We start from the raw sequence: 23,929 nt of genomic DNA on the forward strand, positions 1-23,929 counted from the left end.
TACACAAGATCACACACTGTTAAGTGGCAGAGCCAGATTTTGACCTTGAAATCCCAACTATGATACAAACTTTTATTTAAATAAGGGGAAAAAAACTATTGTACAAATAGTACTCTTCAGATGCAGCCCGCAGAGCCATGTAAGGAAGTGCTTCTATAGATTTTTAGGTTTAGAGATGATACCATCTGGATACCTTTGCTTGAACCGAGCAACCACATCTGGGTCTAGTAGGTGGATCCCATCCAGTTGATTTCCAAGGGTGATCCTGAAGCAAGAATAAAGAAGGGGTGAACCAAAAAATCCTATAATTAAAAGGCTTAATATTGTTAAAAGATACATACCTTTTATTAAGGCTGCCTATCCTCTCATCAAATATTCATGCCAATTTTTTTAAGACCTTAATATTAGAATAGTATTTGGTCGTATGACTGGTTAGGAATTGGGCACAGATTTTGGTGTTAAAACAGGCTGGATCTGTATTACTCAAGAGTTAGTAACAGACAACTAACGAGGCGTACTTCACAAAGTTGCTGCCAGTCAGTCTGTTTTTGGATAAATAAAATGCTAGCAGCAGGTCTTTCAAAGCTCTATTAACAGGATGTGAAAGATACTAAAACTGTTGACAGGATAAGTGGATTCTTAACCACCAGGGGGCAGATTCAGTACATCCCATAGAATAACTGACGACCCTTAGTAGAGACCCTAGAGAGCAGAGGTTTGAATCTTAAAACCTGTTGGGTCTCCAGTGTTACGTTGCAGAACCCCATAGAACAGTTTAAATACAAGCTTGGATGGCTTATGAATCCTCTGAAGCCTGTTTTTAGACTATAATGAGTCTAATATCCGTTCTCAACCATAAACGAGGGCTAGTGTGTCTTCTGGTTGCCTACCAGTTGGGCTGCACATTGTGTGGTCGTCCAAATAACTCAATCTTGCGAGTGCCAGGAGATAGTCTCTCAATCATGCCATAGATTTCATCTGGTTTATGACTGGTAGAACGAACCTAGGAGAGCGAGGCTTTAGTTAACTTTTAAGTTACCAAAGACTGCAATTCTAGCCCTTTCCATTTATGTTTATGATCAAATGAGAGAACCCGAAACACACCTGACTTAATGCGGAAGGTTTGGATGCCCGGGGAAGCACATACCTCAGCTACGATCACATCGCAGTCCAGACCCTGGTTGAAGCCTTGGGGATTTCCTTTGACACCAACCTGCTCACCACAGAGAACAGATTACCTTATGGAACCCCAGCATTTGAACTTTTTCTCAATAAGAAGTCCAACAATTCCTCTTTCTGCTCAACCTATTGAACCAGGCCCCATTGCTGCTCACCAAGCAGTGTTCCTTCCCATGGTTCAACCAGTGACCTGTACGGCCTGTCCGAATGATGCGCTGCAGTTGATTTGTCTTCACCCAAATAATTTCATCTACCCGTTCATAACTGTGGAACATAAGAAAGAGAGCTAGAGCTTTAATCAGGCTTTCACAGTTTAGGGGTAGTACCATTTACTCTACGAGGCAAGGACTCAAAGGGAATACTCTGGGAGAAGAGAACACATCTCAACTACAGCTATTATCTTTTTATTTCCATCAAAAGAAAGCAACACAACAATCACTACTTACTTACCCCCAGAGATTCAGACATTCTCTGCCCAACTCCATGGCCCTAAAAAGAAAAGGGTTAAACAGCTACTTGCATATCCATATTTTTTAATCCCTTCAAAATACTGAAGTGTTTTCAGTAGACATTCCATGAACATTTACATGCAAGACACCATTAGGGCAACAGGATGAATCTAAGAATGGAAACATAAGATCTATCTATTCTCAATGGCCTTACCTTTCACAAAAAAACGGTAAATAGAATTTAGGTATCATTTGTGTTATAAACAGGCATTAGGTCTCAGTAGCAAAAAAGATTGACTTAGTCATATAATAGCAGGGCTAGAAAAACCCAGGATTTTATCCCCACCCAGTACTCACTCTGTACTATATCTGCCCATACCTCCATATCTTTGAACTGCATTACCTGCCTGTGACCCAGAGGAAGAGAAAGCCATCATCCTGCAGTACTGGTATGTTGAGCCTGCGCATCTCATCATCTGTCAGGGTCCCATAGGGCAGCTCCATGTGAATATCCCAGGGTGGGTCAGCCATCACAACTGCAAACTTGCCCAAGATACTGACGTCCAGGTAGCGGATATCACAACAGATCCACTGCATAAGGTGGTATTTGGTCATCTTTCCTTCCTTGACTCTCAGATTCATGGCCCCAGTCCCTCTTTTCTGTTTGATTTTCCTGTTCCCTTGTAAATATGTATATCCCACACCATTCCCAATCAGCAAAGGTGATTATGCCTGTTTCCTACATGTATGGCTGCCCTACTCAGAAGTCCCTAAGCTGAAGTAAGTTTTCTGAGCAGACAGTTACCTGAGGAGGGAAGAGTCGATCTGCATTGGAGTCCCCTCCAACACTCTGTGTAAGGGCAAGCTCCTGGCTAGGTGTATGGTCTTTGCTCCCAGGAGCCTCAGAATCCATGCAAGCATCAATTTCATAGTGAACATATTTGCAGGTATCCATGTGGAAACACGTGTTAAGGAATGAACAGTCACCTAATGACTCATCAGTGTGTTTATTGATGATTCGTCTGGGAATTTAAGGGAGAATGAAAATCAAGACGGTGTTCCAGAGTTAGATCCCACAGTTCAAGTTCTAAATTGTTTAAAATTTTTCTTTTTTTTTTTATCCTCTCCTAATTTTATCTTTAGAGCTTCCTCCAAGAGTTTTCACAGAAAGGAGGCAAGTGACATGGAAATCCATAAATTACACTAACTAAAGAAGAATTTAATTCCTCTGTAAGCAAAGACAACTTTCTTAGAACAGGAAAGAAGGGCTTTCTGGTTAGAGCTGATCTAAGAGCCCAGGTTCTTATTTCTTCTAAGATCATCCTCCTTCCATAGAACCTTAAGTTGTACTGGGCTTCAGAGACAAAGATGCCTTGCTACTGCAAGAAAGGGACATTAAAAAAACAAAAAATCATCTGTTTGGGAGTGCAGTCTATTTCCTCCCATAGAACACTACTTCTGAAAGTACACCTTCTAAGATAAATCATTAAAACTGTTTAATAACAGGATCAAAGACAGAACCCCAGTGACTGGAAGCAATGTGCTAAAAAGGAATGACTGCTTCCAGGAGCCCTGCCCCACCCCACTTCTCTCCCTCCCAAGACACCTGAAGTGCAGCTTGCGGCAGGGCCGGTCAGCATCGCTGGCTTTCATGCACTCCTCCTTGGTTCCATAGTCACAGAATTCTTGTACTTGGGCCCGACCTCGTGAGCGAAACTTCTCAACAATGGACTGTTCCTTGGCTGTTGTTGTATTTAATAACTCTAGGATCTCCTGACTGACCTGTGACATAAGAAGTCTTAGGCTTAAAAGGGTTTGCAGATAAAATGAGCCCTAAACCACCTCCCTAAATTCTACATGACAATGTCATGTTATAAGTGGTCAATGAGCTAACTTGTATGGAAAAACTGGGAAGGAAGAAAAAAGGAAAACGAACCCTAAGAGAAGAGATTTGTCACGGGTTCAGTCCTTTCTCACAAATCTGTATTTGGGATGGTATTAAAATATAAGCAGCCTGGCTCCTACTACTAAGCATTAAGCTAACCTTCCCTCCCCAGGAAAGCAATCCTTTCTACCAAAACCACTTCTATTTACATAACCAAGACACAGTAAGTACTATACTGTTTAGCTGAGTCTGTGCAACAGTTCTGTAAGGAAGGGTACTCTGGTTATCCTCACGTTACAGATGAGAAGACTCAGGCTCAAGAGAAGTTAAATTAACTTCTTCATATTTACACAGCTAAAAGTAGCAAATGGATAAGAATTCACATAGGTCCAATATTTATATTCAGAACCACAGTGAACTGCCAATTCACATTGTTTAATCATCAGTTTCCATAATTAATGGTCCATGTAACTCCCTTCCAGTATCCATCTCCATTCATCTCCTATTTCTATATTTGTGTCCCCCTTCTGTTGACCTAATGATTCTTCCAATGATAAACATTCTCTAAATCAGTTTCTCAACACTGGCATTATTGACATTTGGGGTGAAGTAATTCTTTGTTGTATAGGGATTATGCTATGATTGTAGGACGCTTGGCAGCATCACTTGCTTCTACCCACTAAATGCCTGTAGCACTCCTGTGTTATGACAACCGCAGTATCTCCAGACATTGACAAACGTTCTCTGGGGGTAGGAAAGGGAGCAAAATTATCCCCAGTGGAGGGATACCTGGGTGGCCCAGTGGTTGAGCAACTGCCTTTGGCTCAGGTCACGATCCCAGGCTAACCAGGATCGAGTCCCGCATCAGGCTACCCATGAGGAGCCTGCTTCTTCCTCTATGTCTCTCTGTCTCTCATGAACAAATAATTAAATCTTAAAAAAAAAAAAAAAAAAAAAAAAATATATATATATATATATATATGTTATCCCCAGTTGAGAACCACTATTCTAAACCCTCAACCCTACAGCAAGAACTCCTCCTTGTCCTTAGGGGTAAATCCCTCTCAAAGCTGTAATTAAAAGTATATATGTGGGATCCCTGGGTGGCGCAGTGGTTTAGTGCCTGCCTTTTGGCCCAGGGCGTGATCCTGGAGACCCGGGATCAAATCCCACATTGGGCTCCCGGTGCATGGAGCCGCCTCCTCCCTCTGCCTATGTCTCTGCCTCTCTCTCTCTGTGACTATCATAAAAAAAAAAAAAAAAAGTATATATGTAAGGATTGCCTGGTTGGCTCAGTTGGTAGAGCATGCAACTCTTGCACTTGGGGCTGTGAAAGTCTGAGCCCCACAATGGGTGTAGAGATTACTTAGAGATCTTAACAAACACACACACAAAACAAAAAAACAAAAACAAAGCATATGTATACAAGCATTTCCATCTACCCCTACCTTCTTACTCTGTTGTTCCTTAGTAGACTGTTGGTTCAGAAGGCTCTCTATCTCCAGATCAACATCTGAGGCAGCATGTTTCCTTGATTTCTTGGTTGGCTCCTTGGCTGCTTCTGATGCTGAAGAGGCCAGACCAGAGGCCAAAGAGCTCGCAAAGGCAGCTACTGTGGTTGAGTCCTGCTCTGCACGCCGCTTCTGCCCTGTGATAGTCCCTGCTACCTCCCCAGGGCCCTTCTTTTCTGCCACCGCGCCCATCATGGCAGAAAGCTTGGAATGATCAGCATAGGTCACAAGAGTGGGATGCGCATCATCTTGTAAGAGACCTCGTTTTACCTCAATCAACTCCTGAGCTGCAAACTTCTGTAGGAGGCTTTCCACACCATCTTGAGTGGCAGGGGCATCTGGCTAGGGAAGGAGGGGAGGGGAAGGCAATAAGACACTGACCATGAACTCAAAGGAGTGGTATCTCCCAACCCTGTCTTTTCAGGTTATTACCGTGGAGATGGCAAGACGGATGGACACAGCATCAGTGGGCAATGTTAAGGCCAGATCAGAGAGGTGGTGTAGCAATTTCTTCTCTAACTCGGGGTCTGTAGCTAGTTCAGGAACTGCGGAAGCTGTGCTGGGCTTAGGGCCCCCAGACGTGGGCACAGTAGGCACTGGACTATCACTGCGAAAGTTGGGTGACAGCGCTGCCTCTGGATTTCGTAGATCTAGAAGTGAAGAGAAGTGAATAAAATGACAAAGGGCAACCACCGTAGGTCTATATGCTCCTTAGGAGTCAGTTCTCCAGCTCGTACTTTCATTTCATGTAGAGAATATCTGGCCAAATTTAGCACTAGATCACCTTTCCTCAATCATACAAGCATTCACTGCTTTGCCGAGATAATCCTGGATTTTCTGTCAACCACTTACCTTTTCTCTATTGAGTATGAGGTATTTTCCTAATTCCTGTGCCTACTGTGTTTCAAAGGAAATTAGCAGCATGGTAGATTTATTTTTTTTTATTTTTTTTTTAATTTTTATTTATTTATGATAGTCACAGAGAGAGAGAGAGAGAGAGAGAGAGAGGCAGAGACACAGGCAGAGGGAGAAGCAGGCTCCATGCACCAGAAGCCCGACGTGGGATTCGATCCCGGGTCTCCAGGATCGCGCCCTGGGCCAAAGGCAGGCGCCAAACCACTGCACCACCCAGGGATCCCAGCATGGTAGATTTAAATGTCCATGGGGATCCCTGGGTGGCTCAGCGGTTTGGCACCTGCCTTTGGCCCAGGGCGCGATCCTGGAGTCCCGGGATCGAGTCCCACGTCAGGCTCCTGGCATGGAGCCTGCTTCTCCTTCCTCCTGTGTCTCTGCCTCTCTCTCTCTCTCTCTCTATCATAAATAAATAAATAAATAAATAAATAAATAAATAAATAAATAAATAAATCTTTAAAAAAATAAATAAATGTCCATACCATCTCCCTTCAGTCACTCTAAATGACAACTGAAATAACCCAAATTTAGGGGCACTTGGTGGCAAAGTATGTGAAGCACCTGCCTTTGGCTCACACGTCCGAGTCCTGGGATTAAGCCTTGAATCTGGCTCTCTGCTCAACTGCAGTCTGCTTCTCTCCCTTTGCCTGCTGCTCTGCCTACTTGTGCTGTCAAATACATAAAATCTTTAAAAATAAAGGTTTTACTTTTAAGTAATCTCTACACCCAACATAGGTTTCAAACTTACAAGCCTGAGATCAAGAGGCTCACACACTACCGACTGAGCCAGCCAGGTGCCCCTAGACTGCATCCTTTAATACTCAAACACAAAAATCTTAAAAAACATTGTGGAAACCCTGGTCACCAAATGAGATTTCCTGACCATTTTTCTCACTTACCCTACTACTTTATAAACCAGGTAGTCATCACAACCTTAACAAGACTTAAGAATTCAAATTAGGATAAAATATTCCCTTTTAGGAAGCTTAGTATCTATGATCGTTTACTTAAAATACAGATGGGGGCATCTGGTTGGCTCAGTCGGGAGAGCATGCGATTCTTGATCTTGGGGTTGTGAATATAAGCCCCATGCTGGGTGTAGAGATTACTAAAAATCTTTAGGAGCGCCTCAGTGGTTCAGTCGGTTAAGCGTCTGCCTTCAGCTCAGGTCATGATCCCGGGGTCCTGGGACTGAGCCCCACATGGGTCCCCCTCCTCAGCGGGAGCCTGCTTCTCCTTCTCCCTCTGACACTTCCCTGCTTGTGCCCTCTTTCTCTCTCACATAAATAAAATCTTTAAAAATCAGGATTTCAGGGACGCCTGGGGGGCTCAGCAGTTGGGCATCTGTCTGCCTTCAGCTCGGCATGATCCTGGTGTCCTGGGATCAAGTCCAGCATCAGGCTCCCCGCGGGGAGCCTGCTTCTCCCTCTGCCTGTGTCTCTCCTTCTCTGTCTCTCTCAAGAATAAATAAATAAAATCTTTAAAATCTTTAAAATATATATATATAATGGGGCTAAAGGAAGATGTAGAAAAGTTTTAAGTCAATACTTAGGATATGGTCATTTGTTAGGCAGCTATGAAATCTTTAATATTTTAGGTAAGCCATAAATTATTATCCATTACCCTTCCCACTTAATTCATATTCAAACTTTGTGCCAAGTATCTTACATATGTTGCTGCCATTAGTATGAGTTTTATTTTGTTTTTTAAAAAAGGCTTAAGGTACCTGGGTGGCTCAGTTGGTTAAGTATCCAACTCTTGGTTTTGGCTCAGGTCCAGATCTCATGGATCCTGAAATTGAGCCCCCTCATCAGGCTACTTGCTCAGCAGGGAGTCTGCTAAAAGATTCTCTCCCTCTGCCCCTCCCTCCACTCCCAATGCACCCTCTCTAAATAAATCTTTAAAAAAAAATGAACACCTGGGGATCCCTGGGTGGCTCAGCGGTTTAGCGCCTGCCTTTGGCCCAGGATGTGGTCCTGGAGTCCCGGGATCGAGTCCCACATCGTGCTCCCTGCGTGGGGCCTGCTTCTCCCTCTGCGTCTCATGAGTAAATAAATAAATAAAATCTTTAAAAAAAATGAACACCTAAAGGGACGCCTGGGTGGCTCAGCGGTTGAGCGTGAGCCTTTGGCTCAGGGCGTGATCCCGCCCAGAGTTTCCTTCCACAGTCTTTATTATTATTTTTGTGTGTGTTAAGATCATTTAATGTAAGATCTATGTAAGATTTTTTCATCTTAGAAAATTGTTAGCTTTTTAATTATTTTTTAATTTTAAAAATTAATCTCTACACCTAACACTGGGCTGGAACCAACAACCCCCACCAAGACCAAGAGTAACATGCTCTGAGGCTGAGCCAGCCAGGTCCCTTACCATCTTATAAAATTTAAAGTATACAATATAGTATAAGTAGATCTCTACAACTTATTTAACTTGCATAAATGAAGCTTTGTACCCTATGACCCTCACCTCCCCATTTCCCCTCACTCCAGTCCCTAGCAATCAGCATTCTACTATGACTTTACTATTTTAGATTCTGTCTCAAATATGATCTAGTGAGATCATGTAATATTTGTCTTTTTGTATCTGACTTATTTCACTTAGCATAATGTTCTCTTGGTCCACCCATATTGTCACAAGCAGCAGGACTTCCTTTGTTTTAGGGCTGAATAATATTCCACAGTATGCATATTCCATTTTCTTTATCCAATCATCCAATGATAAACAAGTCGTTTCCATACCTTGCCTATTGTAACACCATGAACACTGGTGTACAGGTACCTCTTAGAGATCCGGATTTCAATTTCTTTGGATACCTAGAAGTGAGATTGCTGGAAAATATGTATGGTAGCTCTTCTTCTTCTTTTTGTTTTTGTTTGTTTGTTTTTTTTGAGGAACCACCATACTATTTTCCATAATGTCTATACCAATTTAAGTTCCCACCAACAGGGATCCCTGGGTGGCGCAGCGGTTTGGCGCCTGCCTTTGGCCCAGGGCGCGATCCTGGAGACCCGGGATCGAATCCCACGTCGGGCTCCCGGTGCATGGAGCCTGCTTCTCCCTCTGCCTGTGTCTCTGCCTCTCTCTCTCTCTGTGACTATCATAAATAAATAAAAATTAAAAAAAAAAAAAAATTTAAAAAAAAAAAAAAGTTCCCACCAACAGTGAATCAGGGTTCTCTTTTCTCCTTGCCAACAAGTATCTTTTGATTTTTTTATTTAATAACAGCTATCCTAACAATTATGAGGTGATATCTCATTATGGTTTTTATTTGCATTTCCTTGATTAGTGATGCTAAAAAACTTTTCATATACCTGTTGGCCATCTGTATGTCTTCCTTGGAGATCTTTTATATCTTGATTTTGCATATTTTGCTTTTTGCCACGTGACTTAAAAGAAAATGAGAGCACGTTCACTGATTAAAATGTCAAAGAGGGGGATGCTTGGGTGGCTCAGTGGTTGAATGTCTGCCTTCGGCTCAGGTCATGATCCCAGGGGCCAGGGATGAGTCCCGCCTCGGGCTCCCTGCAGGGAGCCTGCTTCTCCCTCTGCCTGTGTCTCTGCCTCTCTCTGTGTGTCTCTCATGAATAAATAAAATCTAAGAAAGAAAAGAAAAGAAAAGAAAAGAAAAGAAAAGAAAAGAAAAGAAAAGAAAAGAAAAGAAAAGAAAAGAAAAGAAAAAAGAAAAGAAAGGAAATGTCAAGGGGCCTGGGTGGCTCAGTCGGTTAAGCATCCAACTCAGTTATCAGGTCAGGTCTTGTTCTCAGAGTCATGAGTTCAAGCCCCACATTGGGCTCCACACCCAGTGTGGAGCCTACATGAAAATAAGTAAATAAAATAAAAGCATTTTCCATGATTTCAAAATTTCAGTCAGTGCTTCAGAAGTGCTCTTGTAAATGTAACTGAACCTAAATTCTGTTTGGGAACCTAACTTATTCATTGCCACGTTACTTTTCATTACTGCCACAAATAATGGTTCTTAAGGTATTGAGCTTAAATATGTAATAATATCACATTACTTTTTTTTTTTAATTTTTATTTATTTATGATAGTCACACAGAGAGAGAGAGAGAGAGGCAGAGACACAGGCAGAGGGAGAAGCAGGCTCCATGCACCAGAAGCCCGACGTGGGATTCGATCCCGGGTCTCCAGGATCGCACCCTGGGCCAAAGGCAGGCGCCAAACCGCTGCGCCACCCAGGGATCCCCACATTACTTTTTTGATAAATATTTTCTCTATTAAGTTTATTTGAAATGAAACCCAGAATCTAACAGTTCAAAGAAAAAAAAGGAATCTACTTATTATTGTTACATTCTGCTTTTACATTTAAAATAATAATATGTAGGGCACCTGAGTGGTTGAGCATCAGCAGCCTCCGGTCCAGGGCATGACCCCGGGGTCCCGGGATCGAGTCCCACACTGGGCTCCCTGCATGGAGCCTGCCTCTCCCTCTGCCTGTGTCTCTGCCTGTGTGTCTCATGAATGAATAAATAAAATCTTTAAAAAATAAAAATAATATCTAATTTTGGTTAAATGTTAAAACTCTGGTTTTCCTTCCTACCATCTGAATTATCTACCCAACTTTTCATGCAAATGTTACTTACTATTTCTAAACTAAATATATATTTTAAAGATTTTATTAATTCATTTAAGAGAGACAGAGAGAGAGCACAAGGAGGAAGAGCACCCAAGGGAGAAGAAGGAAGGTCCCTACTGAGCAAGGAGCCTGACATGGGGCTCCATCCCAGGACCCTGGGATCCTGACCTGAGATGAAGGCAAACACCTAACTGACTGAGCCATCCAATCATCCAGGCACCTGCAAAATAGACATTTTTTTCATCTAGATTTTGAACACTCTATCGCACATTATCTCAGTGAGAAAAAGTAGTGATTTTGCTCCAATTTTATTGTCAATGAATGAACTAAAATTGTGCTTTATAATTAACCTACTGCTACTCTCAAGAATATAATCATATAAACATTTCTTCTTCATATACAGTTTCCACTTTCTCCACTTAGTAAATGAATTTAGCTTTTTTAAAAAGATTTTAAGTAATCTCTACACCCAATGTGGGGCTCGAACTTAAAACCCCGTGATCAATTGAGCCATCTAGGTACCCATAGATATGTTTTGACTTATGTGTAATTTTTCTTTAAGATTTTATTTTATTTATTCATGAGAGACACAGAGAGAGAAAGAGAGGCAGAGACACAGGCAGAGGGAGAAGCAGGCTCCATGCAGGGAGCCTGATGTGGGACTCGATTCCAGGACCCCGGGGTCAAGCCCTGGGCCGGAGGCTGCTGATGCTCAACCACTGAGCCACCCATGTGTTCCTAGAGCTTATTCTTTGGTTAAAAGCTCCACTGAAGAGAAACAAAATATTAGCTCAAGAACATAAAAATATGGACAGTCAATTAATATAACACTATATGTTAATTATACTGTAAGTGTATACACACACACATATATAGCCAGTCTACTAATGTGCTTATTCCTAAAATATCAACATCTATGTGCACATCTTCAGTCCCACTGATGAAACATACTGAGCAGTTCACATATTTACCATGTTCTAAGCCTGGCCAACTCTATTTGTTTCAATTAAAATGAAATAAAAATTTATTCACAGTAATCATCTTCATCTGAAAAAGCTGTACTTTGGGCACCTGGGTGGTTCAGTCAGTTAACCATCTGACTTTGGCCCAGGTCATGATCTCAGGGTCCTGGGATCGAGCCCCATGTTGGGCTTCCTGCTCAGCGAGTAGTCTGTCCCTCTCCCTGCTTATGCTCTCTCTCTCTCTCTCTCTCAAATAAATAATCTTTAAAAAAAAAAGCTGTATTTATTTATCTCTATGGAAAAGTTTGGTGAGGGCACCTAGATGGCACAGTGGGTTAAGCATCTGATTCTTGGTTTCAGCTCACATCTCAGTCTTAGGCATGAGACGGAGCCTCACAAAGGGCTCTGTGCTTAGTGTGGAGTCTGCTTCAGGCTCTCTCCACCACTCCCCCATCCCCACGTGCACTCACATCCTCTAAAATAAATAAATCCTTTAAAAAAAATATGGTGGGATCCCTGCGTGGTGCAGCGGTTTGGCGCCTGCCTTTGGCCCAGGGCGCAATCCTGGAGACCCGGGATCGAATCCCACATCGGGCTCCTGGTGCATGGAGCCTGCCTCTCTCTCTGCCTGTGTCTCTGCCTCTCTCTCTCTCTGTGACTATCATAAATAAATAAAAAATTAAAAAAATAAAAATAAAAATAAAAAAAATATGGTGATTCTTCAAAAAACTGAAAATAGGGGGCACCTGAGTGGCTCAGTTGGTTAAACGACAACTCTTGGTTTCAGATCAGGTCATGATCCCAGGGTTGTGACATTGAGCCCTGTGTTGGGCTCTGTGAGCATGGAGTCTGCTGGAGATTCTGCAGCACCACCTCCCCGTGCCCACCCCCAGCTTCCCCTCCATACCCACTCATACACATTCTAAAATTAATCAATTAAATCTTTTTAAAAATCAAAAGTAGAATTACCATATGATCCAGCAATTTCACTTCTGGGTATACATCCAAAAAATTTGAAGCTGGATTTTTTTTTTAAGATTTTATTTATTTACTCATGAGAGACGCAAAGAGAGGCAGAGACACAGGCAGAGGGAAAAGCAGGCTCCCTCCGGGAGCCTGATGCAGAACTCGATCCCAGGACCCCAGGATCACGCCCTGAGCCAAACACTCAGCTAAGGATGGACACTCAACCACTGAGCCACCCAGGCACCCCAAAGCTGGATCTTTGAGATAAAGAGATTTGTACACTGATGCTTATACCTGCATTATTTACAATAGCCAAAAGCTGGAGTGAACCCAAGTGTCCACCGCAAGATAAATGGATAAACAAAATTTAGTATAAACAGAGGCATGGGGGGGGGGGCTCAGTTGGTTAAATTGCTACCTTGGCTCAGGTCCTGATCCCAGGGTCCTGAAATCAAGCCCTGCATCAGTGTCCCTGCTCAGCAGGGAGTCTGCTTCCCCCTTTCCCTCTGCCCCTCCTCCTGCTAGTGCTTTCTTTTGCTATTTCTCTCAAATAAATAAATAAAATCTTTTTTTAAATGTGGTAGAAGCATAAAATGGAATCTTCTTTGGCCTTAAAAAGTGAAGAAACTCTGACACATGATACAACAGGATGAATCTTGAAGACATTGTGCTAAGTGAAATAAGCAGGCCACAAAAAGACAAACACATTAGGATTCTGTTTATATGAGGTATGCATAGAGTAGACAAACTCATTGAAACAAAAAGTGGGACGATGGTTGCCAGGGACTATGCAGGAAGGGAAAATAGGGAGTTATTGTTTAATGTGTACAGAATTTCAGTTTTGCATGAAAAAGTTCTGGAGACTGGTCGCACAACAATGTGAATATACTTCAAGCTACTGAACTAGACACTTAAAAATGGTTAAGATGGCAAATTTTTTGTGTATTTTGCCACAATTGAAAAAAAAAGCTGTACTTTATTTTTTTAAAATTTTTATTTATTTATGATAGTCACACAGAGAGAGAGAGAGAGAGGCAGAGATACAGGCAGAGGGAGAAGCAGGCTCCATGCACCAGGAACCCGACGTGGGATTCGATCCTGGGTCTCCAGGATCGTGCCCTGGGCCAAAGGCAGGCCCCAAACCGCTGCGCCACCCAGGGATCTCAAGCTGTACTTTAAAAATGTCAAACTAGGGCATCTGAGTAGCTCAGTGATTGAATGTCTGCCTTTGGCTCAGGTCATGATCCTGGGTCCTGGGAAGAGAGTCCCGCATCATGCTCCTCGCAGGGAACCTGCTTCTCCCTCTGCTTATGTCTCTGTGTCTCTCAAGAATAAATAAAATCAGGATGCCTGAGTGGCTCAGTGGTTGAGCCTCTGCCTTCAGCTCAGGGCATGATTCCAGGGTCCAGGATCAGGTTCCCCGCAGGGAGCCTGCTTCTCCCTCTGCCTGTGTCTCTGCCTCTCTCTCTGTGTCTCTCATGAATAAATAAATAAAATCTTTTTTTCTTTTTTTTTTTAATTTTTATTTATTTATGATAGTCACAGAGAGAGAGAGAGAGGCAGAGACACAGGCAGAGGGAGAAGCAGGCCCCATGCACCGAGAGCCCGACGTGGGATCCGATCCCGGGTCTCCAGGATCGCACCCTGGGCCAAAGGCAGGCGCCAACCTGCTGCGCCACCCAGGGATCCCTAAATAAATAAAATCTTAAAAAAAAAAAAAAAAAAAAGAATAAATAGAATCTTAAAAAGAGGGCAGCCTGGGTGGCTCAGTGGTTTAGCGCCGCCTTCAGCCCAGGGCGTGATCCTGGAGACCCAGGATCAAGTCCCACGTCGGGCTCCCTGCATAGAGCCTGCTTCTGTCTCTGCCTCTCTCTGTGTGTCTCTCATGAATAAATAAATAAATCTTTAAAAAAAAAAAAAGTTGAGAAAGGGCAAGTAGAGGAAGAGGTACAAGTCCCATATGATAAGGGATTAATTAGTAGTCACTTTTTTAAATAAAGATTTTTATTTATTTGATAGAATATGCCCAAGACAGAACAAGCAGAGGGAGAGAGAAAAGCAGACTCTCCACTGAGCAGGGAGCCTGATATGGGGCTTGAGCCGAGGACCCTGAGATTATGACATGAGCTGAATTCAGGCAGCTGCTTAACCAACTGAGCCACGCAAGGTGCCCCTAATTACTAGTCAATTTTAAGGTCCATTTCACTTTTCTAAGATAATAATCACACTTTGGTATTTGGGGCCATTTGCAAACCTAATTACTAGAGTGTCAATACTTCATATAGGTTCTTGCTAAGCATGTTTAATAATTTTAACAAGATTGTATTCTCCCTTGAATGTAAATATATAGTTTTTTGGTTATAAATCTCTCGGCTTGTACACCCACTTCATAATATAAAGTTAAGATTCCTAGTACATCTGCCTAAATAACATGGTTAAGACTTCTACAAAATATTTTTTAGGTTGTGCTTAAACATACATTGTCTTCTGGCCCAGAGCTTTGCTGGCCTGTTTGGTACTGTGGGAATAGGGATAAAACACACGATATAAACTAGCCTATCACTGTTCGTTCTTTCTTTTCCTTTCTTTCTTTCTTTCTTTCTTTCTTTCTTTCTTTCTTTCTTTCTTTCTTTCTTTCTTTTCTTTCTTTCTTTCTTTCTCTCTTTCTTTCTTTCTTTTTCTTCTTTCTTTCTTCTTCCTTTTCTTTCTCCTTCCTTCCTTCCTTCCTTCCTTCCTTTCTTTTTAAAGACTTTATTTATTTATTCATGAGAGACACACGGAGAGAGGCAGAGGCACAGGCAGACGGAGAAGGAGGCTCCATGCGGGGACCTGATGCGGAACTTGATCCCAGGACCCTGGGATCATGACCTGAGCCAAAAGGAGATGCTAAATCACTGAGCCACCCGGGCGGCCCCTGTTCTTCCTTCTAATCAATTTGGTTATTCCCAAGAATCTATTTCTTTGAGTCACAGAGAGAAAGAGCATGAGCTGGGGTTGGGCAGAAGAAGAAGTTGACTCCTTGCTAAGCAGGGAGCCTGATGTGTGGCTCAGGTCCTGGGATCCTGAGCCACACAGGCACCCTCCAAAGAATCTGTATCTTTGAGCATTAGGATTCTTAGGAAAACATGAGACACACTCTGCTGGTTTATTAATCAAGATTTCATGTAAGATATAACCAAAGGTGGGGATCCCTGGGTGGCTCAGCGGTTTGGTGCCTGCCTTTGGCCCAGGACATGATCTTGGAGTCCCAGGATCAAGTCCTGCATCGGGCTCCCTGCATGGAGCCTGCTTCTCCCACCTCCTGTGTCTCTGCCTCTCTCTCTATGTCTATCATAAATAAGTAAATAAATAAGTCTTTAAAAAAATAAATAAAATAGAATGTATTCAGATCATTAATGACTACAAATACCATGGACAAAAAAAATCATTGGGAGACCTTCCTTAGTTTGGCTTTTTTTTTGTTTTGTTTTTTGGAGATTTATTTATTCATGAAAGACACACTTTTCCCTTCCCTGTCTGCAGTTCGTGGATTCATCCAGTCATTTTACATATTATCATAGCGTCATTCTGAATTTTTATAAGCATCAATCCTTGATCCCCAACTAAATTCTGATTCCGAGAGCAGGAAGGATGTGTCTAACTTTGTCTATCTACACATATGCCCACAGTGCAAATACTCAAGACATGTTTGTCTATTATGATGTCAGAGTCCTGACAAGACACCTATTTTCAGCGGCCATAAGGCAAGCACACGCACCGAGAGGGAGCAAGGCCCGATGTAGTGGGGGGACTGCATCCTACTGCAGCCTGGGACACATTGCCACAGGGTGGCAGGGATTCGCTCTCCTTGCTCAGCCTCCTGGCTGATTTGCCTTAAATGATCCAGAGCTTGTGCTGGGGAGAGAGGCGGCTGCAACTGCACAATCTTTTGAGGCTCCTTCAAGTTTTAGGATGACAAGTGGCAAGAGGAGGGCAGGAAAAGTTTAAAAACAGGAGAAACACTGTGGCGCTGGGGTGGCTCAGCGGTAGAGCACCTGCCTTGGGCTCAGGGCCTGACCCGGGGTCCTGGGATGGAGTCCCGCGTTGGGCTGCCTGCGTGGAGCCTGCTTCTCCCTCTGCCTGTGTCTCTGCCTGTGTATGTGTCTCTCAGGAATAAATAAATAGAATCTTTTAAAAATCATAATAATAATAAATAAAAACATAAAACATAGGGCAGCCCTGGTGGCCCAATGGTTGGGCATCTGCCTTCAGCCCAGGTCGTGACCCAGGGTCCTGGGATGGAGTCCCGCGTCCGGCTCCGTGCGGCTCCCTGCGTGAAGCCTGCTTCTCCCTCTGCCTGTGTGTGTCTCTCAGGAATAAATAAATAAAATCTTTTAAAAAATCACAATAATAATAAATAAAAACATAAAACATAGGGCAGCCCTGGTGGCCCAGCGGTTGGGCATCTGCCTTCAGCCCAGGTCGTGACCCCGGGTCGCGGGATCGAGTCCCCCGTCGGGCTCCCCACAGGGAGCCTGCTTCTCCCTCTGCCCGCATCTCCGCCTCTCTCTCTGGGTCTCTCGTAGATAAACGAATAAAATCTTTAAAAACAAAACCCATAAACATCCATTTTCAGGTTTCTGCTCGAGATGCAAACGGCCGGGGCAGCGCGGGGACCCCAGGCCCCGGCAGGTCTGCGGCCCGAGCCGTCCTCACCTCACGGCGCCCACAGGGGCCAGGCGGCGGCCGCCGCAAGCCGTCGCCCTCCCGGGGGAGAACGAGGCGCCACAGCAGAAGACAACGGGGGCCTTCCTGCTCCGGGGGGCGGGCGCGAGAGGCGCGGCACAGGCGACGCACGGCGGCCTGGGGGCCCGGGGGCCGAGTACCGCCCCCGCGCAGCGACCCCGCGCAGCGACCCCGCGGGCGTGAAGGCCGCGGGGAGCGCCGCGGCCGAGGGCTCTCTCGCTCCGGGCCCCTGCCCCCGCCCTCGCCCCCGCCCCCGCCCCGCGCCGGCCCACGCCCCGCGCCTCACCCAGGTGCCCCGAGTCCTGCTTCCGCCTCCGCTGCAGCCTCTCTCGCAGCGAGTCCAGCTGCTTCTTGTGGGCCTGGATCGAGCTCCACGTGTCCGACATCCTCGTCTTTCGGCCGAAGGCGCCTCGAATCCGGCGCGCGGGCTAGCGCCTCCCGGGGCGGCCGCGGGAATCGTGGCGGCCGCGCGCCGACGCCCCCGGGCTCGCCGGAAACGGCCGGGGCCACGCGCTCGCCCGGCACTCACCTTCCGTTTCCCGCCCGCTGGGGAGGAGAATGCAGAGACACCTGAGGTATTGGCAGCAGGGCGGAAATACTTTCTAGGGGCGCTCTCTGCGTCTTCCGGGCGCCGCGAAGCTGTGGTTGCCATGTCCGTGCCTGGCAGCGCCGCCATGTTGCTTATACAGGCGCGCGGCCATGTTGCATCTGAGGGGCTGAGGCATTCAGGCAGCTCCGGTAGAGCAGCCCGGGCAGCACACATCTGCATTATTTTTTCTCAGATTTTATTTTATTTTTTTAAGATTTTACTTATTTATTCATGAGAGACACACAGAGAGAGGCAGAGACACAGGCAGAGGAAGAAGCAGGCTCCATGCAGGGAGCCCGACGCGGGACTCGACCCCGGGTCTCTGGGGTCATGCCCTGGGCCCAAGGCAGACACGCCACCGCTGAGCCCCCCGGGCTGCCCAAAGATTTTATTTTATTTTTATTTTTTAATTTTTTCCAAAGATTTTATTTTAAGCAATCTCTACACCCAGAGTGGGGCTCAAACCTCCAACTCCGAGGTCAAGAGTCACATGCTCCACTCACTGAGCCAGCGGGTGCCCTGGTTGTTTTTAATGGAGCCTTGTGAATGCAAGCTTTGGGAGCCCCTGATTTGTCAAATGTCTACAGTTGGCCCTTGAATGACATGCGTTATTAAAAAAAAAAAAAAAAAAAAAAAAAAAAAAAAAAGGATCCCTAGGTGGCGCAGCGGTTTGGTGCCTGCCTTTGGCCCAGGGCGCGATCCTGGAGACCTGGGATCGAATCGGCTCCCGGTGCATGGAGCCTGCTTCTCCCTCTGCCTGTGTCTCTGCCTCTCTCTCTCTCTCCCTCTGTGACTATCATAAATAAATAAAAATTAAAAAAAGAAAAAAAAAAGGCAGCCCCCGTGGCTCAGCGGTTTAGCACCTGCCTTCGGCCCAGGACGTGACCCCGGGGTCCCGGGATCGAGTCCCGCGTCGGGCTCCCTGCAGGGAGCCTGCTTCTCCCTCTGCCTGTGTCTCTGCCTCTCTCTTTGTGTGGGTCTCTCATTAATAAACTTAAAAAAAAAAAAAAAAAAAGAATGACGTGTTTGAACTGCAGGGGCCCACTTATATGTGGAATTTTTTTCTCAATAAATACAATTTTTTTTGAAGATTTATTTATTTATTCATTTAGAGAGAGCGAGAGGCAGAGACACAGGCAGAGGGAGAAGCAGGCTCCATGCAGGAAGCCCGACGTGGGACTCCATCCCGGGTCTCCAGGATCACACCCCAGGCTGCAGGCGGCGCCAAACCGCTGCGCCACCGGGGCTGCCCAATAAATACAATTCTGTAATTGTATTTTCTTTATGATTTTTTAAAAGGTTTTATTTATTTATTCATGAGAGACACAGAGGCCCAGGCAGAGGTAGAAGCAGGCTCTATGCAGGGAGCCCTACGCGGGACTCCATCCTGGGACCCCGGGGTCACGCCCTGGGCCAATGGCAGGCGCTAAATCGCTGAGCCACTCAGGCGTCCCGTCTCCTTTATGATTTTAATAACATTTTCTTTCCTTTAGCTTTATTGTAAGAGTACAGTATATAATACATACACAAAATATGTGTTAACTATTTGTGTTATCAGTAAGTCTTCTGGTCAACAGCATGCAATTAGTAGGTAATTTTGGGGGAAGTCAAAAGTTACACACAAATTATGACTGCACAGAGCAGAGGAAGGATTGGCTCCCTTAACCCCTGCATTGTTCCGGGGTCAAATGTATGTGATGCCAAACAGCGTGTCAGAAAGAATAGCTTGAAAAGGCCTGGTTCCTGTTTTCTTTCTTTCTTCTTTTTTTTTTTTTTTTTAATTTATTTATTTACTCATGAGAGGCAGAGACACAGGCAGAGGGAGAAGCAGGCTCCATGCAGGGAGCCCGACGTCGGACTCAGTCCCGGGACTCCAGGACCACGCCCTGAGCCAAAGGCAGGCACTAAACCGCTAAGCCACCCAGGGATCCCCTGGTTCCTGTTTTCAAAGAGTTTTTGGTCTGGTGAAGAAGCTATGATCCAGCTTATTAATACTGAACCATCTTTACAGCACACGGCAGCATGAGCATGAACTCTAAAAAATAAATGTGATTGCAAAGAAGAGGAGGGATCCAAGGCCAGCTGACGCAGGAAGCCATCAGAAGGTCTTGAGGGGCACCTGGCTGGTTCATTTGGTAGAGCATGTGATTCTTGATCTTGGGGTCATGAGTTCAAGCCCCATATTGGGCATGGTGCCTACTTTAAAAAAAAAAGGTTCAGGCTTGAAATGACAGATAGGGCTTCAATAGCTGAAGCTTTGGAGAGAATTCCAGGCTGAGGACATGATAAAAAGCAAAAATCTATAGAGTTAGGAAAACATGATGTGGGCACCTAGGTGGCTCAGGGGTTGAGCATCTGTCTTTGGCTCAGGGTGTGATCCTAGGGTCCCAGGATGGAGTCCCATATCTGGGTCCCAGCAGGGAGCCTGCTTCTCCCTCTGCCTCTGTCTCTGCCTTTCTCTCTGGGTCTCTCATGAATAAATAAGTAAATCTTAAAAAAAAAAACAAAAAAAAAAAACCAACAAAAAGGAAAGCGTGATGTATGTCCTGCCAATCCAGATTGGTTTGCTAGAACAAAGAGAAGTATATTAGAAAATTTGGGAAGATATTCATGTTTCCATATTCAAAGCCAGATGGCAAAGGGTACATGTTACCTTAGTACCTTCTTTACCTTTTTAGTAAAGAAGTTGCAATTTATTCAGAATACAGCAGGGAATACTTTAAGGTTTGTGAGTCGGCAGCTCTTTAAAGATTAATCTAGTGTTCTAGTTGGATTGAGATGAGGAAGGAGAGTTTAGAGACAGGGAAAATAATAGCCTTTCTTTTTTTAAGTGGGCTCTATGCCCAGTGTGGGATTTGAACCCACAACCCTATGTAAAGGGTCACATGCTTTACCAACAGAGCCTACAGCACACCAATTAGTAGCTTATTTTACCTAGTGTTTGGTTATAGGGCCTTTAACTCAGAAGCTGATTATGGATAATAATGGTAAGGAAGGGGTGAATATGGGGGGCGCTATTGAGAAGAAGGATGTATATATATTGGAATGTGGCAGTTTCATCCATTTACTCAGCAAATATTTGTTTAGTGACTACTATGTGCTAGGAACTGTGCAGATTTAATAGTGATCAAAATATTCGTTTCTATCTTGTTTTCTCAAGAAAACTTACCAAATTACACCGTCCTTTGGGATGTGTAACTTTGTTGTTTGCTTGAGATGCATGACTTTATTTTATTAAAGATTTTTATATTTGGGGGCAGCCCGGGTGGCTCAGTGGTTTAGCACTGCCTTCAGCCCAGGATGTAATCCTGGAGACCCGTGATCGAGTCCCACATCAGGCTCCCTGCATGGAACCTGCTTCTCCCTCTGCCTGTGTCTCTGCCTCTCTCTTTCTCTGTGTCTCTCATGAATAAATAAATAAAATCCCGGAGTGGGCCCCAGGATCACGCCCTAAGCCAAAGGCAGACACTTAACCACTAAACCACCCAGGTGCCCCTGGATGTGTGACTTTATATGTGAGACTTGAAGCCGAGGACATAGAAATGTACATGGGTTCACATGAGTATCTCTAGGTATTTCATTCTCAGGATTAATTACACTTAATTCAAAGCAAAATACTACCTTCCTCAGCTGAAATACTCTTGGAAAAGTTGGCTGATGTGAGATCATGGAAGAGTATTCAAGAGGACTGCTCTACCTAAGGGTTTTCGCTTCCTTTAATGACCTGGGTCTAGCAACCGCACTTAAGAAAGAGGACGAGAGGGCAGCCCTGGTGGCGCAGCGGTTTGGCGCTGCCTGCAGCCTGGGGTGTGATCAAGTCCCACATCGGGCTCCCTGCATGGAGCCTGCTTCTCCCTCTCCCTGTGTCTCTGCCTCTCTCTGTGTGTGTCTATGAATAAAATTTAAAAAAAAAAAATCTAAAAAAAAAAAAAAAAAAGAGGACAAGAGGGACGCCTGGGTGGCTCAGTGGTTGAGTATCTGCCTTCCGCTCAGGGCATGATCCTGGAGTGCCTGGATGAGTCCCACATCGGGCTCCCCGCAGAGAGCCTGCTTCTCCCTCTGCCTGTGTCTCTACCCCTCTCTGTGTGTCTCTCATGAATAAATAAATAAAATTTAAAAAAGAAAGAGAACAAGGGATGCTTTTGTACTTTCATTTGGGAATGTATCCTGTATCCTATGTTTAAACATATGTATCATTCCTGAAGTATGATAATACCATTAATGCCATATTATAGAATTGTTGAGACTTCATTGTTCACAAATCTGAATCCCTCACTTACTATAAAATCACTTTCTTCCGAGATCCTTAACACATAGAAATAAAATACATAGAAATTATATAGCAGTGAAGTCAAATAGTCTTGGGGGAATAAAAGAGTATTGGACATAACCTCGTAGAAGAAAGGACTTGACTCATCTTGAAGATGGAATTCTACAAGTTAACTCTTAAACACTATAAGCATTTTTGTCTAGGAAAGGAAGGATTTTCTAGTGGAAGAGATTCAGTCTCTGGCAGAATTTAAGGTATTAAGCCTGTATTACCTCCTCTTACCTACAAAGGAAGCCAGAGAAATAGCACAGGTATTCCTAAAAGTCAACCAAATCAAGGGCAGCCTCCAGATGTCTTTGTTTTCATATTCACTTTGGGTAAATTATTTTTTTTTAAATATTTTATTTATTTATTCATGATAGTTACACAGAGAGAGACAGAGAGGCAGATACACAGGCAGAGGGAGAAGCAGGCTCCATGCAGGGAGCCCGACGTGGGATTCGATCCCAGGCCTCCAGGATCGTGCCCCAAGCCAAAGGCAGGCGCCAAACCGCTGCGCCACCCAGGGATCCCGGTAAATTATTACAGTAGCAAATCAGACAAATTTTAGGAGCACAGGAGGACCACTCAGCATGATCTGCTTACACAGGGATTCTTCTAGACTCCTCATGAGCAGTTTCCTACCCACTGTTAGCCAGTCTGCCTACCATCCTGGGCAGTGCACAGGGAAAGGAACCACGCAGACCTCTTATAGTCAAGACAGAGCATAAGCCTAGTTGTGAGCCGATGAGTGCTGCATGCACTGCACTTCTTGACTTTTCTTCATATCTGCTGTAGTAGACTGTTTCTAGAGTTAGCTGCAATGCCTCCCATCCCATATGCCCTTATGCAGGGTGACTTGACCACTCTTCCTTTTAAGAGGTAAAGCTTGGGACGCCTGTGTGGCTCAGTGGTTGAGCATCTCCCCGCAGGGAGCTTGCTTCTCCCTCTGCCTGTGTCTCTGCCTCTCTCTCTCTGTCTCTCATGAATAAATAAATAAAATCTTATTTATTTTTTTTAAAGAATTTTATTTATTTATTTGAGAGAGAGTGCAAGCAGGGAACAGAGCAGAGAGGGAAAGGGAGAAGCAAGCTCCCCACGGAGCAGGGAGCCCAACATGGGGGCTCGATCCCAGGACCCTGGGATCATGACCTGAGCTGAAGGCAGACACTCAACCGACTGAGCACCCAGGAGCCCCCCCCCTTTTTAAATAATTTTCTTTCTTTATTTATTTGAGAGAGAGAGCACAAGCAGGAGGTGGAGCAGAGAGGGAAAGGGAGAATAAAATCTTTTAAAAAAATTTAAAAACAAGGTAAAGCTTGTTTCCTCTCCTCTTGAATCTAAGCAGGCCTTCTGACTAACTTTGGCCAACAACATGTGGCATAAGTAATATTCTTTGAATTTCAGAGCCTAGGTCTTCAGAGGCCTTGCAGACTGAAGCTTCTGCTTCTACCTTCTTGGAGATCTGGGCCATCATAGAAGTCCATTTATCCTGAGAGAAAGAGAGAGCCTAGAGATTGAAACACTTTAAAGGGAAAGGGGCTCAGAGGATGCAAGACAATAAGGAAAGAGGCTTCAACATTGCAGCCACTCGGCTTTAGGGCCAGAAGTGAATGAAGCCACCTTGGATCCTCCAGCCCAAATCAAAGCTGCCCACGTGAGCTCACCCCTCACTACATGGAACACCGACAAGACATCTGATCTGAGGCCTGCCGAAACAGTCCATGGAATCACAGGCAAATACATTATTGTTTAAGATACTAGGTTTTGGGATGGTTTGCTTCATAGCAATGGGTTACACAATGGGAAACATCCACAATCCTGACCAACTACTATACTTCTTACTTG

General features: G+C 44.6%; 1 protein-coding gene across 1 annotated transcript; it reads right to left on the reverse strand.

The window, feature by feature from the left end:
- Window positions 1-58: 58 nt before the first annotated feature.
- On the reverse strand, window positions 59-17,721 carry METTL3 (methyltransferase 3, N6-adenosine-methyltransferase complex catalytic subunit). Its single transcript, XM_025439452.3, has 11 exons — window positions 17,470-17,721; window positions 5,457-5,674; window positions 4,962-5,366; window positions 3,235-3,410; window positions 2,434-2,650; window positions 2,032-2,219; window positions 1,630-1,668; window positions 1,335-1,443; window positions 1,148-1,213; window positions 891-1,003; window positions 59-265 (listed from the first exon to the last, which is right to left on the reverse strand). The coding sequence occupies exons 1-11, from the start codon at window positions 17,567-17,569 to the stop codon at window positions 154-156; spliced, it is 1,743 nt and encodes a 580-aa protein (XP_025295237.1). The 5' UTR covers window positions 17,570-17,721; the 3' UTR covers window positions 59-153.
- Between the last annotated feature and the right edge of the window lie 6,208 nt (window positions 17,722-23,929).

The sequence above is a fragment of the Canis lupus genome, chromosome 15 (genome assembly GCF_003254725.2).
Source record: "Canis lupus dingo isolate Sandy chromosome 15, ASM325472v2, whole genome shotgun sequence".
Taxonomy (NCBI): Eukaryota; Metazoa; Chordata; class Mammalia; order Carnivora; family Canidae; genus Canis; species Canis lupus.